This window comes from Ursus arctos, unplaced genomic scaffold (genome assembly GCF_023065955.2).
Source record: "Ursus arctos isolate Adak ecotype North America unplaced genomic scaffold, UrsArc2.0 scaffold_6, whole genome shotgun sequence".
Lineage (NCBI taxonomy): Eukaryota > Metazoa > Chordata > Mammalia > Carnivora > Ursidae > Ursus > Ursus arctos.
In genome coordinates this window covers 46,725,563-46,742,034 of record NW_026623078.1, presented here as the reverse complement: position 1 = coordinate 46,742,034, position 16,472 = coordinate 46,725,563, and the positions used below count along the sequence as shown (strand labels likewise).

Genomic DNA, 16,472 nt, shown 5'->3' with positions numbered 1-16,472 from the left:
TCTGGAGGGCAATCCCTCTGGCCCTGCATGAGCGTGGCAGTCTTCCTCCCTCTCGCTGTGAGTTATGTGACTGCTGTTGATTTATACCTGTCCAGTATCAAGTGTTGTGTGTTTGGCCATCCTTGTAACTCTAGAACAGGAATCCTTTTCTCACCGACTAGGTAAATAGGGAGGCAGTTAAAACAGAGGGAGACGTGCATTTTTCTAAGGAGCTTCACTGAGTTTCTCAAATAGTCTTATAACTCTTGCCATCCTTCCTCCCAAGGCTATAACCTACTGGTGTATAAACTTTGTGACATGTGTTTACTAAGGTCTTTTGGAAAGTTTCTTCATTGCCTAGCATATTAAGCATGTTAAGTTTGGTATAAACGTCCTCTGTTACTCGAATTGGGTGTAAAATGAGAGTATTACTATTTGGCAGAGTTTTTTTTTTTTTTTTTTAAAGATTTTATTTATTTATTCAACAGAGATAGAGACAGCCAGCGAGAGAGGGAACACAAGCAGGGGGAGTGGGAGATGAAGAAGCAGGCTCATAGCGGAGGAGCCTGATGTGGGGCTCGATCCCATAACGCTGGGATCACGCCCTGAGCCGAAGGCAGACACTTAACCGCTGTGCCACCCAGGCGCCCCTATTTGGCAGAGATTTAATCTGGGAATCTGCTTTATGCTTTTGGGAGGGCCGATGTAGAATAATTGAAATAATAACGGTGTTCAGCTTCTACTTTGGGGGGAATGAATTATGTTCATGTGTTGCCTCTTCTTTAAACCCTAATTTAAAAACAAAATATGGGGTGCCTGGGTGACTCAGTTGGTTAAGTGTCCGACTCTTGATTTCAGCTCAGGTCATGGTCTCAGGGTCAGGATTGAGCCCTGCATCAGGCTCCGTGCTCTTGCAGAGTCTGTGTGGGATTTTCCTTCTCCTTCTCCCTCTGTTCCTCCTGCTCATGCTGTCACCCCCCTGCCCCCCACTGCTGCCCCTCAAATAAATAAATAAATATAAATAAATAAAGTCTTAAAAACAAAAACAAAATGTGAAGTGGTGCTTTAAGCAAGACAAAATAGGCAAATGGGATAAGCACAATGGAAAGAAAGAAAACACAGTTTTAAAATATCAGTTAATATGCTTTTAGTGTAAGTATTAATAAAAATACTGGCATATATAATTGAACTTTATTGGCATGTGTAGCTATAGAAATTCCAGGCTTCAGGGTTGACTGGTTTAAAGGATGTCATCATGAGCCCAGTTTCTTTCTCTTTTTCTCATCTGTCATCATCCATAGGATTGGCTTCATTGTTAAACTGGCTCCCCTCATGTTAAGTAATAGATTTCAGCAACCATTGGGGCTGTATACTTAATTTTCCTCATCTATCTGATGGCAGGCAGATGCTCCCTACTCATAATCATTAAATAAGACTTCTTAATTTCATTCTGATATTGTACCACTTTCCTGTGATCAAAGGGATTCCTAACCTTAGACCTATATTATCACTGTAAAGAAGACTTACTGGTTTCTGAGAATCATCAATGTACCAATCAGATACACATTCTTCAGCTTTGTCCTTGGAAGTGAAAGCTGTCTCATCCTGATTTCCAGACTGCTGCACAATGGAGTGGAATGGATGTTAGTGGGACACCCCCGACGTCCATAATGTTAACTATACTGAAAAATGATTAATTGAAAAAATGTCTGAAATAAACATGAGTAGTGTAGCAACATTTTTAGTATACAAGATTTAACTAAAGGCTAGATTCCTGCCAACCAGCTTCTGGGGCAGAGGTTCCTTTAGTTAAACATACATTTTTTTTAAAGATTCTGTTTTTAAGTAATCTCTACACTCAGTGTGGGGCTTGAACTCACAACCCCAAGATCAAGAGTTGCATGCTCTACCTACTGAGCCAGCCGGGTGCCCATCGTTCAAAATACTTTTACCCGAAGAACAGGACTTGGCCCGACAGGGAGCTGTTTGAGGTATGAAGATGTATATAAATCTAGATTGTATGTATGATGTATGAAGATGTATATAAATCTATATTGTGTAGAGTAGTCTGTGATTCATGTAGCATGGTTGCAGTGAATTTTGTGATTTGACTGTGAGATAATATAAAATATATCTATTGGTCTCTGACCCCGATTGCTGACATAGAGCTCCAACCCTTCTAATTTCCTCAGTGATAACAGTACTAAAAACATTTTTATTTTTTTGTTCTAGTATTTGGTCTTTGACTCTGGTTCCTGACATAAGGTTCCTACTAAATCCTTTGGAATATCCTGGACTATAGTAGTTTATTTTATTCTAATGAGGTGGGCTTTTGGTGGGCCCTTGGATGCGGGCTGGTTGCCAGGAAGACCAAACCATGATTACAAGCTTGGAATTTTCAGCTTTACTCCCATCCTTCAGAGAGAGGAGGGAGGTTGGAAATGGAATTTAAGTATTAAATTAAAAAATATTATCTAACAAAATTTCCATGACTGAGATAATTTTTTTTTTTTACCAGCTCTTCATCTAAAAATGGTTTTCTTTTTTCGTGCCAGAAACCAAGCCATTTTATGGCTGGCCAAAGTTATAGGCTCAGACCTTGTTACATATCATTTAAAAATATTTCTGGGTATTTAATTCTGATTTGAGGTGACTAAACCTCATCCATTCTTGTTGAGAGGAAACTTCATGTTAGATTGACTATGTATTTGTTGTTGATTATGACATTGTTGACAATGTCTCCTAATATTGTCTAGTATCTAATCTTTAAAATTCTTTTACACAGTGAACCGTTTATTCCTCTTCTGTATCAAATTGTATGCAATGTTTATTGTAAAATTCGTGATATGACTTAGTACAGTCTTTTTTTTCTTCATTGTTTCAATAAGAGTACTGGCTTCTGCGTCTATTTTCATTTTATATTAAAAAATTTGTCCATTCTCATTTTTTTGGCTAGAAAAATAATTAACTATAATGCAACTAAAACTGTAATAAGTATTTCAGATTAATAATCAATTACAGTTTACACAGCATATCATTATAATTTGTACTGTCTGGATAAAGTATTCAAACAAGTCCATTAAATGTTACATCATTGCATAGAAAAAAATCATGGAATCAATTTGTTAAGATCTACTACACTGGTGGAGGGGCACCTGGCTGGCCTAGTTAGTAGACTGTTGATCCTTGGGGTCATGAGTTCAAGCCCCTCGTTGGGTGTAGAGATTACTTTAAAAAAAAAAAAAAGAAAAAAAAGATTGACTACACTGGTGATGTGATTATGTGTAATATCAAAGAAAAATTGCATTGGACAAGTAAAGTAGGCAAGAAAACTTTACTCAAAACTATTGCAATAGAGGGTAGAGATTGAATTTAACTCCCAATACAACAGGAATTTATAGCCAGTGGGCAGGCTAAGGGAGTGAGTGGATCAGGGTGGAGGTATGAAGAATTTCGTTAGGTAACAAGAGTAGATTCTTGCCAACTCTGGGCCTGGCAGGCTGTCTAGGCCAAGGCCAAGGCCTAGTTGAGAAGAAGGCTCAGAGGAGTCTGACTTAAAGTTTGGTCAAAGGGGATGGTCTTGTCAGTAATATTTAGAAAGAGTAGTGTCATATGTGATCAAAAGGTTATGTAAAATGTAATCCTACCAAAACAGTGAAGTTGTATTTAATGGAAAAATAACCTGCTTCAGTTTAAAATTTTTAAGTTTAAATTAATTAAAATTCAATAAAATTTAAAATTTAGTTCCTCAGTTCCATTAACCGCATATAAAATGCTTAATAGCCATACGTGGCTCATGGTTACTGCCAAAGAACAAAATTTGGCCAAGTAAGTTTGAGGATCTCATTGGTTTTATTAAAGAATAATGGATTGGGCACCACCGCCTCTAGCAAGTTGAGAGAGGCACTCCAAAGCCTTGTATAAAATGTAAGGTTTATAGGAGGGTGGGGCAAGAAAGTTATTACCAAAAGAAAAGGATTGACGAGGCTGTTTTCTAGGGGAATGGGTCTTATGCAGAGTACCTCATATTTCTTTGAGGGAGAGAGGACCCAGATGACAGACTCACTGGCACTGGTGGAAAGAAAAATTTCCTGACTGACCAGTTAAGGCCACATTTCTGGGGGAGGTGGACACTGCAATTAGTTTAGGTATTAAGCCGCGATTTGGGAACTTGGTCTACGTGACACTGTTTAGGGCCTGTGGTTTTCTTTTTAACACTACTGTATTAGGATAATGGAGTTCTTAGATGTTTTGGGAGTGCATTTTCATATGTATGTATGTACCTACTTATATTTTGTACCTATGTATGTATATTTTTTCTGTACCTACAGAAATATTTAGCTTTGCGTGTTTCTGGTAAACATAATGGAATTATATTTGTATGTGTTTTTCTTTTACTTGCTCATCTGCCATGTGTTTTGGATGTTGTTCTGTCAATACATAGAAATCTGCCTATTTTATTATTTTAGTGCTGCCTAGAGTAGACTATAATATGGGTGTATTCTAGTGATTTTTTGTCCCCACCTGATGTGCTCTTAGATTGCCTTCAATACTATACAACTTCATAGAGTGCTTTGTTCTTCCTTGTATTTGAATATTTTTCTAAGTTAGATTCTGAGAAGTAAAAATTACTGCAATTTTAGAAGGTTTTACACATGTAAAATATTAATACTCTCAGGCTGCAATCCAAAATGCCGTTTTACACTCCCATCAATAGTACTAGAGAACTCTTTGCCCTGCACCCTCATCCACTTGACATTTGCAGTCTTTAAGAAATTTGCCAATCTTGTAGATGAAAATCATTTTTAGTGTACATGTTTTGATGATCAGTGAGATTTAATGGTTTTTCATATTTTTATTAGTTTTTCATTTTTAATACAATACCAGTTTTTTATTTCAAAAATAACCAAGTATTATCTAAAGACAATATATATCCTGTGTTCTTGCTTTCCTTTGAGTAACTTTGGTCAGGTTGTTGGGGTGGGTCAGTTTTCAGTTTGCATCTCTATGGACAGACATCATTTGCGTTTTTATTTTCTGCAATTTACTGAGCAGAATAACTGCTTAAAGACTATGTTAGGGAGGAAGAAATATCCTCTGCCCTTCAAGCTCTTTTTAGCTGGACTAATAATTAAATTGACATGAGACAGATTAACAGGAGAAAATCAAATTTAGTTTTGTACATATGGGGAATCCACACAGACATGAGATTTCAAAGACAGGGAACTTGAGGCTTATATGACATCCTGAGCTAAGGAGGAGGTTTAGGAGTATTGGGATACAAAGGAGAGGAAGACCTTTAGCAGGAAGGTGATAGTATATGTATGAAAAACAAAGGTTGCCCTGTCATGGAGGTACAGTAGATATGTTTCTTAAGTAAGGAGCAGTCACCGTTAGTAACTTTCTTCCTGGTACAGGTTCCTTTCCAATGTAAAATTTAGGCAGTTGGTGGGGGCGCGTTAAGAGCTTTTCCTGAATCTGCTGGATTTTGATTGCTTTGAACTCAAAGTAATCTTCATCCAAAGTGGCCCATTTTTGTGGTGGCCTGCCCTACACCTGTATATGAGAAGAAAATAAGCTTTTTTTTTTTTTTTTTACCTTGTTTACATTACATTTTTGCATATTGTTTTGCATACATTTATTATGTTTTCAGATAGGGATTAGAAAATACATTCTAAGTTTGCAAACTGGTGGCCTTGCAAATGGCTAGACTAGCTGTTTACTTTTGTTAAAAAAACAAAGTTCTGCTGAGTAAATTGTGCAGCTCTTAGTGGCTTTATTCAGTGATGTATGAATTGGGCAGCATCCCATTTAACAGGTAGAAAGGAGCTCTAAGGAGCTGTACAAAATGAATGACTTTCATAGAAGTAAGTGGGAACAAGGAAATTATCCTGGCAAAAAGTAGATTGATTGTGTTCACTTTCCTTTAGGAGATGGCAGGAGTCTGTCGGGCAGATTACCTCGCTAGTGCTGATCACATAGTTCTTGATTGACTGGTTTAAGATTCCATTTTTGGGAGAGCCAAAACTGTAATTAAGTCTCAGGTGACGTGGGGCTTAGCATAAGTGACTCCATTTTGAGCCTGGTGTCTCATTTTTAATAATCCAAATTGTATAAATATGGCTAAATAAAAATCCTACTCTTTAATAATAGCAAATGCCATTTTGTTGTGTGCAGTCTTAAGGCATGATTATTCTGTTCTCACTGTGAATGGTGTTTTTTACACATGATAAAGCAGGCTAGCATATTCACATACATTATAGCTAGAATAATCCCTTGCTTTAAAAACATAATTTTTATCTGCTTTTCAGAACAAAAATTTTTTCCTAAGTAACTGAAAAAAATGTGGCTACTGTAGACTGTAAAATGAAGGAGAAGCTTAGCTTTACTGTGAAGTCTGAGTCTGGGTGTAACCTAACTAGCTAGAGGATATGCAATTCCTGATTGACAGCAGGACCAGCATTATGCAGATTTGGTAAGAGAGAACAGCAGCTCAGAAAACAGTGATTAGGGGCTCTGTTAGGAATCATTACATTCATCACTCATATCTTTAGTTTTTCATTTTCCTGTCTACTGGATTTGTAAACAAATAGCACAAAACAGTTCCTCTTTTGTTTTTATTAAAGTGATACTGCAATGCAGTTTCAATCTATGAGCTAGGCATACATGTGTGGAAATTCGATATTCTCACTAAATTAGCTAATTTTTAGCTGTGTTCCATGTTTATCTCTAGACCTTTGTGTATTAAATCCTATCTCGAGCTGTTCTCTTTATACACAAGTGTGTTTTGCTTGTGCCTTCCTGTCTTCTTCAGTGAGAAGCTTTATGTAGGTCAGGCTTGGCTTAAGCAGATTTCCTGAACCTGCGTCAGCTTAAGCTGGAGGAATTTTAATAAACCCTCCCCTGTAGGCGTGGGCCTAAATGAGGCTAGCCTAGTTAAGCCTGATCTTTTTCTGTTTGTGAAAAGAGCTGAGCAGAGCTGAAGGCTGCTGCATGGTGGTTTCAGAAACTGCCTACTTAATTTGAAAAGAACAATGGTAGGAAAGGCTAGATCATCCAATTTTACCTTATCTGAAAAGCTTGATTTGCTAAAGCTTGTGAAGCCATATGTTAAAATTCTCGAAGAACACACTAATAAACATTCAGTAATAGTAGAAAAGAATAGATGTTGGGATATCATAGCAGTAAACTATAATGCAATTGGAGTAGATCGCCCTCCTCGAACAGCCCAGGGCCTACGCACCCTTTACAAAAGGCTCAAAGAATATGCCAAACAGGAGCTATTGCAGCAAAAAGAGACCCAATCAGATTTTAAAGGCAATATTTCTGAGCCAACCAAGAAAGTTATGGAGATGATTCCCCAGATTTCCAGTTTTTGCCTGGTAAGAGACAGGAACCACATACAAAGGTAAGCTTTATTTTATTTTCTTGTGCAAAATTATGGCGCCTCCTATCTATTGGGCTCTGGCTTACTTGTGATAGAGATATGCATAGTAAGCATCCCCACTACGGGAGCAATGAATAGTGTCTTTGTTTAGCTTTCTTAAAAAAGAAATGTGAGGCTATAAGGAATTTTTCTGCTGCATTTGATTTAAGCCACTTTTTATTGTCTTCCCCTCCCCCTTCCCTCTCTCTGTAGTTTTTAAAAAGTAAGGGCTAGGGAGGAATAAATGGGATGAAATTTGTAACATAATCTCATAATAAACTTTTTAAGCTTTAAATTTAAATTGCTAATTAGCTTCTGAGAGATATCTTATTTCATTTAAGATTATATTTCATTGGAATTTTCAATTTTATGTAAAGTTAGCAGTTTCAGGAGAAGTGGAACCCTTGTTTTTTAATGAATTGTTACTGTCTATACTTAGTGACTATTAATTGAGCTAAAAACCATTTAAAATCAATAATTTAGTACATTTATCAATGGCATGATCGTATATATTAAGACAGTTTATTTCCAACATCTTCAAAATAAAAGATAAAAACAAGGAAAGGAATTTAATGCCTAATTAGGGATTCAGATTACTTAATAAAAAGTTTTTGTAGTTTTTATTCATTAATAGTCTAGTTTCACTTTGATCTTGATCATACAGAAAAGGGGCAAGCACTCCCATACTATTTTGCAATGATATGAAACTATGAATTTTAATATATGAATAAGCAACTAAGTTCTTATAGGGTTAGAAAGTTTTTTTGGCTAAATTTATGCTCTACATAACTACTTGCCTGGGAATCTTCAAAACTTATTACTAATTCAAATTTTAACCCCTGGCAAAAGATAAAAATGGCAGCTGCATTCTTTTTCCGAACCATTTAGGGTTATTTAAACAAGTTGTAAACTTGTTAGTTGAGGGACATTTCAAACAAAGGTTTGCAATGCTTTCTTCTTGGTGGAAGAGTCATTATATAAGCACAATTATTGATCACCTGTGAAATCCTTTTGAAGTTAGGAGAGAAACAGGGGAGAAAAACTTTTTAGCCAAACTTATTTGTTATTTTTATAATTTACTAGGGTAATATTTTTGAGACCAGCTGCTTACCATATACTGCTTACTGCTAGTAGATAACATAGTAAAAAAAAAAAAAAAAAAAAATCACCAGTGGGAATCTGGAACTTGGTTACAGTGTATTAATTCATCAGTGCTTAAAATGTTCTCTATGATGAGAAATGATTAAATCATAATTTGCTGGGTATCCAAAAAACTCCACAGTAAGACTTTTTTATACAGTACTACTCATTAAAAATTTGTCCCCCTCAAACCATAAAGAAAATTGGCTTTTGCATTACAGGTATAAAACTACCTTTGGGGTATTAAGTCTAGGTTTTTATAATTTGAAAACTATACATAGAAACTGTAGTTTTAGTTAGTTGTATATTTTAAAAATACAATGAGTATAGAAGAGAAAATATTCAAGTACCTGTTTACATTTTGACTGTTTGTAACCATATTCACAATCTTTTGGGATAACAACATCACTCTGATAAAATGAGTATTATACATTACAAAACCTACTGTTTAAGCAAGAACAACTTTTCATACTTTAAAGGGAAGAATATGAGAAATAAGCTGTTTAAATGCTTATTTGTGTTAGTGTCCACATTGCCATTTTCTTTGTATTAGCATTTTCATTTATTTACATATTTAATGTGCTCACTACTTATTTAATTGACATCTTGGATCTTAATTCTCAGAAGTTTATAATCTATAATCTTAATTATGCTTCTATATAAATATGCCTGTTAATCTCACCAAACTCTCCATTCTTACTGAGGAAAATATTACTGCTTATATTAAAGATATATGCCTGTTTTGTAAGGCTACCTGTGTAGAGCATTGATATATGTCTTCATTTTTACCTCTCTCTGGTATCAGATTATATTTTGTGTTTTTGCAGTCTATTTGATCTTCAGAATTCATAAATTTTAGAAGTCCTTCTGTTTATCCTTTTTTGTGACTTTCTCTAAAACATTTTTTTTTTTTTTACTTTGTTATGCCTACTTGTAATGTTTCAAAGAAAATGGCATGGTATATTTCGGATAAAAGGCATTTTAAAATTTACATGGGAGTGTAATGTCTATGTCTAATAGTCTTACACTCCATTATACATACTAATTTGGATAGTAATTATGTGGATTTTTAAAACTTTCATTTTCATTTGTAGTTTTAACCTTTTTCCTTTCTAGTTATTAGGGATGTTGATAAAGGGAAGCCTTACTATGAATTACATTGCTGTTGTATTGTTTTTCTTTTGAAACGCATAAGATGACAAAAAGAATGAAAATTAAGGAATTTATGTAATCTACAAATAGATTTTTCATAACATACTATATCTTATTTTATTTGTATCTCTTAAATATCTGGTATTTCTGGCCATTTAATGCCAATAGTAAGTGATATACGGGGAGTTTTAATTTTTTTCCTTATGTTCTGCTTGAACTTGTTCCAGCATTTTATTTATTTATTTATTTATTTAAAGGTTTTATTTATTTATTTGGCAGAGAGAGACAGCCAGTGAGAGAGGGAACACAAGCAGGGGGAGTGGGAGAGGAAGAAGCAGGCTCCCAGTGGAACAGGGAGCCCGATGTGGGGCTCGATCCCAGGACCCTGGGATCACACCCTGAGCTGAAGGCAGATGCTTAATGACTGAGCCACTCAGTCGCCCCTGTTCCAGCATTTTAATCATCCATGTAGAATGAATGTTTTTTTAACTATGTTACTTATTAGTTGTAAACTATTTTTTAATGTTAAGCATAGCATTTTTTCATTAATGTTCCAATAATCTCTTTCCCCTCTATAACTTATTTTTAAGTTAGGCAGAAGCATAAATTTAAAAAAACCCTCAAGAAACAAGATTAGATATTTTTAATTAGTAGCTTCATGTTATTCATGAAATTGGTTTTTTTAAAAAAGTTGAATTTTAAGATACATTGTGTTTGTCATAACCAATAATGTTATGTCAAAGTTTAAATTATGCTGAAGCTAGTTTTTTCTAATAGAAGTGCATATTTTATGGAAATTACATGTAAATTTAACAGACTTTCAATATATAGTATATAAGCCAGTTAAAAATACTTCATAAAAAAAACATTTTTTTAGTCATTCAACATGTGATGAGCACCTACTAGATTCCAAGTACAGTATTATGCTAGGTGCTGGGGATACAGTGGTAGATTTGAGCCCTTTCCCTGTGAACTTTATCTGACTGATGGTTGAAAGACTGAAAGGGCAATGGAATCAAGTTTAGGATAGGTAAAGGATAAATACCATGGTATCTGAAATTGTATAGTTAGGATAATACCCTGATAGTTGGGCATACCCAGAGCCATACAAAAAACTTGATTTTTCTTTTTCTTTTTTTGGACAGATGTAGAAATCAATACCTCCCATAAATGACTTTCTACTATCCTAGAAGTCAGGGACCTTGGTGATTTTTAGATTTTTAATCAGTCCAGGAGAGCAGAAGCAGGATATCTAAGGCTAAGGTGTGGGGATAGCAAGGCCCAAAGTGCAGTAAATGGCCCTTTATACCATTTAAGAATGTCACGCTTGTAGAAACATGTGCTGTCTCTTTGAAAGGATTAACAAAGGCTTTTCTTTTTATTTACTTCATTGGCCTTGGGTAATATTTGTAATTTTTTGTCCTTTTAAGAACTCAGTTTTAAAGTTAAGGGTGGGTGAGAGCTATATGTATGTATTTTTGAAATTTTAAATGTAGTCACTTTAATTTGTTATTCGAAGGATTCAATTTTTTTTTGTTTCACAATTTTCTTTATAGCTCTAAAGCTTGACACTTTGATGTATACTAAATATGAAATTATGCTATATCTATGTTCTTGTCTTCATTTGATTTACATTTTATAATGCTTTTTTGTGTGCTGTAGTGCAAACTTGGATGAGGAAGCACAGGCTGGTACGAGTTCACTACAGGTAATGTTGGATCACCATCCAGTTGCTATTACAGTGGAGGTGAAGCAAGAAGAAGACATTAAGCCCCCTCCTCCACTGGTTTTAAATTCTCAACAGAGTGATATTTTAGAACAAAGAGAAGACCATGAATTAGTACATGTTATGGAGAGATCTTTGTCACCGTCACCTTCCTCTGTTGATATGAGAATGACATCGTCTCCATCTTCTATCCCAAGGAGAGATGATTTTTTTCGGCATGAGCGTGGAGAACACTTTAGGCCACAATTAGGGTATGATCCTCAGATTCTGCAAATGCTGAAAGAGGAGCATCAGATAATTTTAGAAAATCAAAAAAATTTTGGATTGTATGTTCAGGAGAAGAGGGATGGATTGAAAAGAAGGCAGCAGCTAGAGGAAGAGCTGCTAAGAGCAAAAATTGAAGTGGAGAAGCTGAAAGCAGTTCGCTTACGGCGTGATCTGCCTGAATATAATAGTCTCTAATATTTTTTTTCAGTCTTGCAATTTGCTAATTTTAGTTTTGGCCAAATTACTTTCATTTGGGAATATACTGAAGCAGAATACATACTCTTAAAAAGTGTTGTTAATCTCAGTTGTGAAAAAAACCTTTTTTGACATGATTTTCTAATTATTTAATTTTCTTTTGAGATATATTAAAACTTATTGATTGGTTGGTATGGTTATATATTTTGTCTTCAATTTTTTTCTAAGAAGTTTAATTGTTGGCCTTACAAAAGATTTCTTATTTTGATCATTAAATTAGAACACACATAAATAGATACACAAACATATGTATTCTTTCAAAGTTCTGAGTCTTTGGCATTTTAAATTAGAGCTTTGAAAGCTGTAGTTCAAGGTTTTTAAGTCAATCTAATTTAGAAGCAATATTAGCCTGATTAACAGAAGCTTGCCTATATGACATTGATTTTTATGCTTTCCTGTTTTTGAAGAAGTGATACAATTTTAGAGCTGGAAGGTACTTGGAAATCCCTTTTTTTCACCTCTTCAATTTAGTAATGAAACTGAGGTCCAGGGAGAACTTAGTGACTTGATGTAACAAAGCTGTTTATGGCAGAGGAAGGACCAGCACTCGGTTTTTGTTTCTTTGTAGGTTTCCCCTCTGCTGTTCCATAGAAGTAAAAACCCACTAAAATTTCTTCCTTGTGAAAAAATTATGAAAGTGTTTTTCATTATAATTGCTTTTAAAGATTCATAGGTTACAAAACCAGGGGACTTGTATCAGTTACCCCCAACCTTCTTCCCCTTTTTGTCCAGCAAAATAAGATGTTTTCTTGAGACAGTTATATATTTTGGCTATAAGATTTAATGTTTTAATTTATTTTTAATGTCTTATTCTGAAAAAGATTTATTTCACAGTAAAAATCACAGTAAAAAAGTTTCAGTGAACAAAATTAAAATTTTACATAGAAATAGCAAAAAATAGTTGCGATTTAATCAATAATATTTTTGTGAATACTACTTTAGTATTTGCAGAAATAAATAAAATCTCAATTCTTAAAGCACACATTAAATTTAAGTTAAATCTTTGATATGTATATTCCATTTTTGCTGGTGCTTTGTTGAGAAAGGATTTTCACGCCAAGCTTTAGAATGGAGTAAGTAGAATTTCAGAATTTCAGTATAGTGGAAAAGGATGTTTAAGTCAGAGTGAGCAACATGGAAAAAGGGAACAGTGAATCAGGGCGTACAAGCACAAATACAATGGTAGGCTAGTGATTTTAAGTGGGTGTAGAGAGGGCCAATTAGGGCTTGGTTACCTGGACTAGGATTAAATGAGTAGCTACTATTTAGCTCCAGCAGAATTTTTACATGCAGGAATAATCCAGAAGTCTGGATCTTTATGTGGAATTTTTCAACGTAAAAATGTTTGCAAATAATTCAAGATGTTTTAAAAACACTACACATGTGGGTGGGCATCATTCAGCCAGTTTGTGGCCTTTGGAGTAGAGTAATGGTTCACCAAGGGTAGAGCTGACCAGTAACATCAGCATCACTTGAGAACTTTGTGACAAATGTAAATCCATTCCTTTTGAATCAGAACCTCTGGAGGTATAGTCCAGCAATCTGTTTTAATAAACCCTGTAGAGATTCTGATGCAAGCTAGCGTTTGAAAACCACTGGAACAGAATATTTGGAATGTAGCTAGGTGCCTAAATCATACTAGAGTCTCAGAAATAATGTGTTGAAAAGAGAAATGGGTGAAGATGAATTGAGGGACAAGAGTTTGGAAGTTGATTGGTGCCACCTTATGGATTACATTGAAGGCTATTTTTAAATAATCAGTTGAATGTACAATGGGAAGTCATCGAAGGCTTTTGATTAGAGGGATATAAATTAGAGCTCTGAATTAGTGTTATAATAGCATTTATGGAGTGGGCATTTAGTGAGAGGAAATTAAATTCAGAATTTAGGTTATGGCTATTGAAATAGAATAAAGATAAAATGGACTTTCCCTGGTACTATTTTAGCTTGTTGATTGCTTAATCTTACTGGCATTTTTTATCTGCTATTAGAGTTAAATATTCTATTATAAAAATGCCTTGAATGTGTAATATGATATCTCTGTTTGGTAGTTTTCATCTTTATGTTATGACTTTTCTTTGAGCCTAAACACTAGACTCAAGAGATTAGAATCTTGTAATTCTAATTTAATGTTTTTACAATATAATTCTAGTAAATACATCCTTAAAGTAGTCAGTTTTAACTTTATGAAATTATTGAAAGCAAATTATCATATGTAATGGAATTCATATTATAATCTCAGCATGCTAGTCCTCAGAATTGACGTGAATGTTCTATTTGAATGTTGACTTTGTGCGGCTACATCAGTTTTCCAAACTGTTCTGTGGAACATTAATTCCATGAGATGTTTCTAGGAGACTTCTGTGTTCAAAAAAAGTACAACACACATTTTTTTTGTGTGGTTAAGTTCTAAAATCAGTGTGGAAGGTAAAAATGTACATACAAAATTGCCCTTCAACGTTTTTTTGCTGTTCATAAAATAGTGTAAACATAGTCTTCTACCGTCATATTTTCCTCCAGCATTGTTCCAGATCATTGTTTCTTTGGTTGCATCAGATGACAGATTCCTTAGCATTTAGGGACTGTGTAGGATAAAAAACTTTATTTTTACATATGTTTAAATACCAGAGTTGTACTCATTTCAGGGAGTTTGCCACCATTTTTCTGAATCAATCTTGTTCAATTTTAATTTGCAGAAATTTAAATGCCATGAGCTTTACCTATGAAATGTAATGCCAGAAAACATAGGGAAGAGTGATTTTATTTTTAAAATGTAGACTTGATTCTGTAAAAGAATATTAAATTTGAAAAATAAGCTAAGTAAAAATATTTCATCTCGTATATTAGTAATTTGGATAGTAGGTTATTTTTGCCACCTATCTTTTCTTATCCATGTGAACTTAAATAGCACATTGTTATTTTTACAACTTGATTTTTTTTTAACTAGGCATAATTTATAATGGCATCCTGAAAAAGTTAATGAAGCTCTTTCATTTCTAAAAATGCCATTAGATGGGCACCTGAGTGGCTCAGTCAGTTCAGCATCTGCTTTTGGCTCAGGTCATGACCCTGGGTCCTGGATCGAGCCCCACATGAGGCTCCCTGCTCAGCGGGGAGTCTCCTTCTCCCTCTTCCTCTGCCTGCCTCTCTGCTTACTTGAGCTCTCTTCTTTGTCGAATAAATAAATAAAATCTTTAAAAAAAATTAGGGGCACCTGGGTGTCTCAGTTGTTGAGCGTCTGCCTTTGGCTCAGGGCGTGATCCCTGCATTGTGGTATTGAGCCGCACATCAGGCTCCTCCTTTGGGAGCCTGCTTCTTCCTCTCCCACTCCCCCTGCCTGTGTTCCCTCTCTCGCTGGCTGTCTCTCTGTCAAATAAATAAATAAAATCTTAAAAAAAAAAATCTTTAAAAAAATTTAAAAAATAAAAATGCCATTAGATTTCTTAAAATATTCAATTTAAGTACTCTGGTTTTTTGTATGAGACATCAACTTGGTGTTTTTTCATTTTTGAAAGATTTCACTATACACTATTGCATCTTATGTGAAAATGTTTAGACTATGAATTATTTTCCATGTGCCTTCTTTTAGAGTAATGTTGAATTGTAAATAGACATGTTTAATTTATAGTGTGTAAATTGTATTTAATATATACTGTAGGTGATGGTGGTTAAATGCTTTGTTAATACATATTCTTTTAAATACAAGGTAATACATTGTATTGTTATGTGTACTCTTTATGTGCCATAAGACAAAGAATTCAGTACCACTGAGGTAAAATTTTTTGATGATGCATAATTAAAATTATTTAAATAATTGTGTTTATAGTAGATACTAAATGTACCATGTCTGAATATCATAGTATATTTTTTCAAATGTTAAGATTCACAAATTCTCAAAATCAATTAAGTATTTGATGATGAATTTGATAGTAAATATTTAAAAATTATGAGATGAAATATGGTTGTAATACTTAACAAATACAAAAAAGTAAATTCTTAAGATATACAACCTAACTAAATGTTAACAGTCATGCTAAATCTTTGCATGTGATTTTGAGAAATTGATTCAGTATATTTTTATATATCTTAGATTGATTAAAACTAGTAGCTATAATTTAAATTTCTATTATTTTTAGTTTTTAATTGCTTTGTAAATAGTGGAAAGCCAAATAAATAAGTAAAATAAAAATACCACCCAAATTAACCACCCAAATTTAAACTAGAATAAGATATATCATTAGACTTACACTTTGTTAGTGCATCTTTCATGTTTTAAAATTATGTGTAAATTTACTTCACAAAGATTAAGAAAATCTTCAAATAGAAAAAGTTAAAAGTCTTTACATCAAAAACTAGGGATGTACTGTATGGTGACTAACATAATATAATAAAAAAATTATTAAAAAAAAAAGAAAAAAAGCATTTTACAGTATGCCTACCACCTAAATTCTGCAGTTACTGTTTTGCTATATTTGCTTTATCATGTATCCATCCATCTATCCATCAATTCATTTTTAAAAATAAAAT

At 34.1% G+C, this 16,472-nt stretch overlaps 2 protein-coding genes across 4 annotated transcripts in view; both read left to right on the top strand.

The window, feature by feature from the left end:
- Nucleotides 1-16,472, top strand: part of RAD54B (RAD54 homolog B) — an 80,553-nt gene that overhangs the window by 22,250 nt on the left and 41,831 nt on the right. The window lies entirely within an intron of this gene.
- On the top strand, nt 6,760-15,634 carry FSBP (fibrinogen silencer binding protein). The gene is made up of 2 exons (XM_026495725.4): nt 6,760-7,387; nt 11,360-15,634. The coding sequence occupies exons 1-2, from the start codon at nt 7,014-7,016 to the stop codon at nt 11,883-11,885; spliced, it is 900 nt and encodes a 299-aa protein (XP_026351510.3). The 5' UTR covers nt 6,760-7,013; the 3' UTR covers nt 11,886-15,634.

What these genes read in the sequence shown, in the direction of transcription:
- FSBP (XM_026495725.4), top strand. Translation starts at nt 7,014, where the DNA reads ATGGTAGGAAAGGCTAGATCATCCAATTTTACCTTATCTGAAAAGCTT. An exon ending in GACAGGAACCACATACAAAG is followed by an intron (nt 7,388 to 11,359) that starts GTAAGCTTTATT and finishes TGTGTGCTGTAG; the next exon opens with TGCAAACTTGGATGAGGAAG.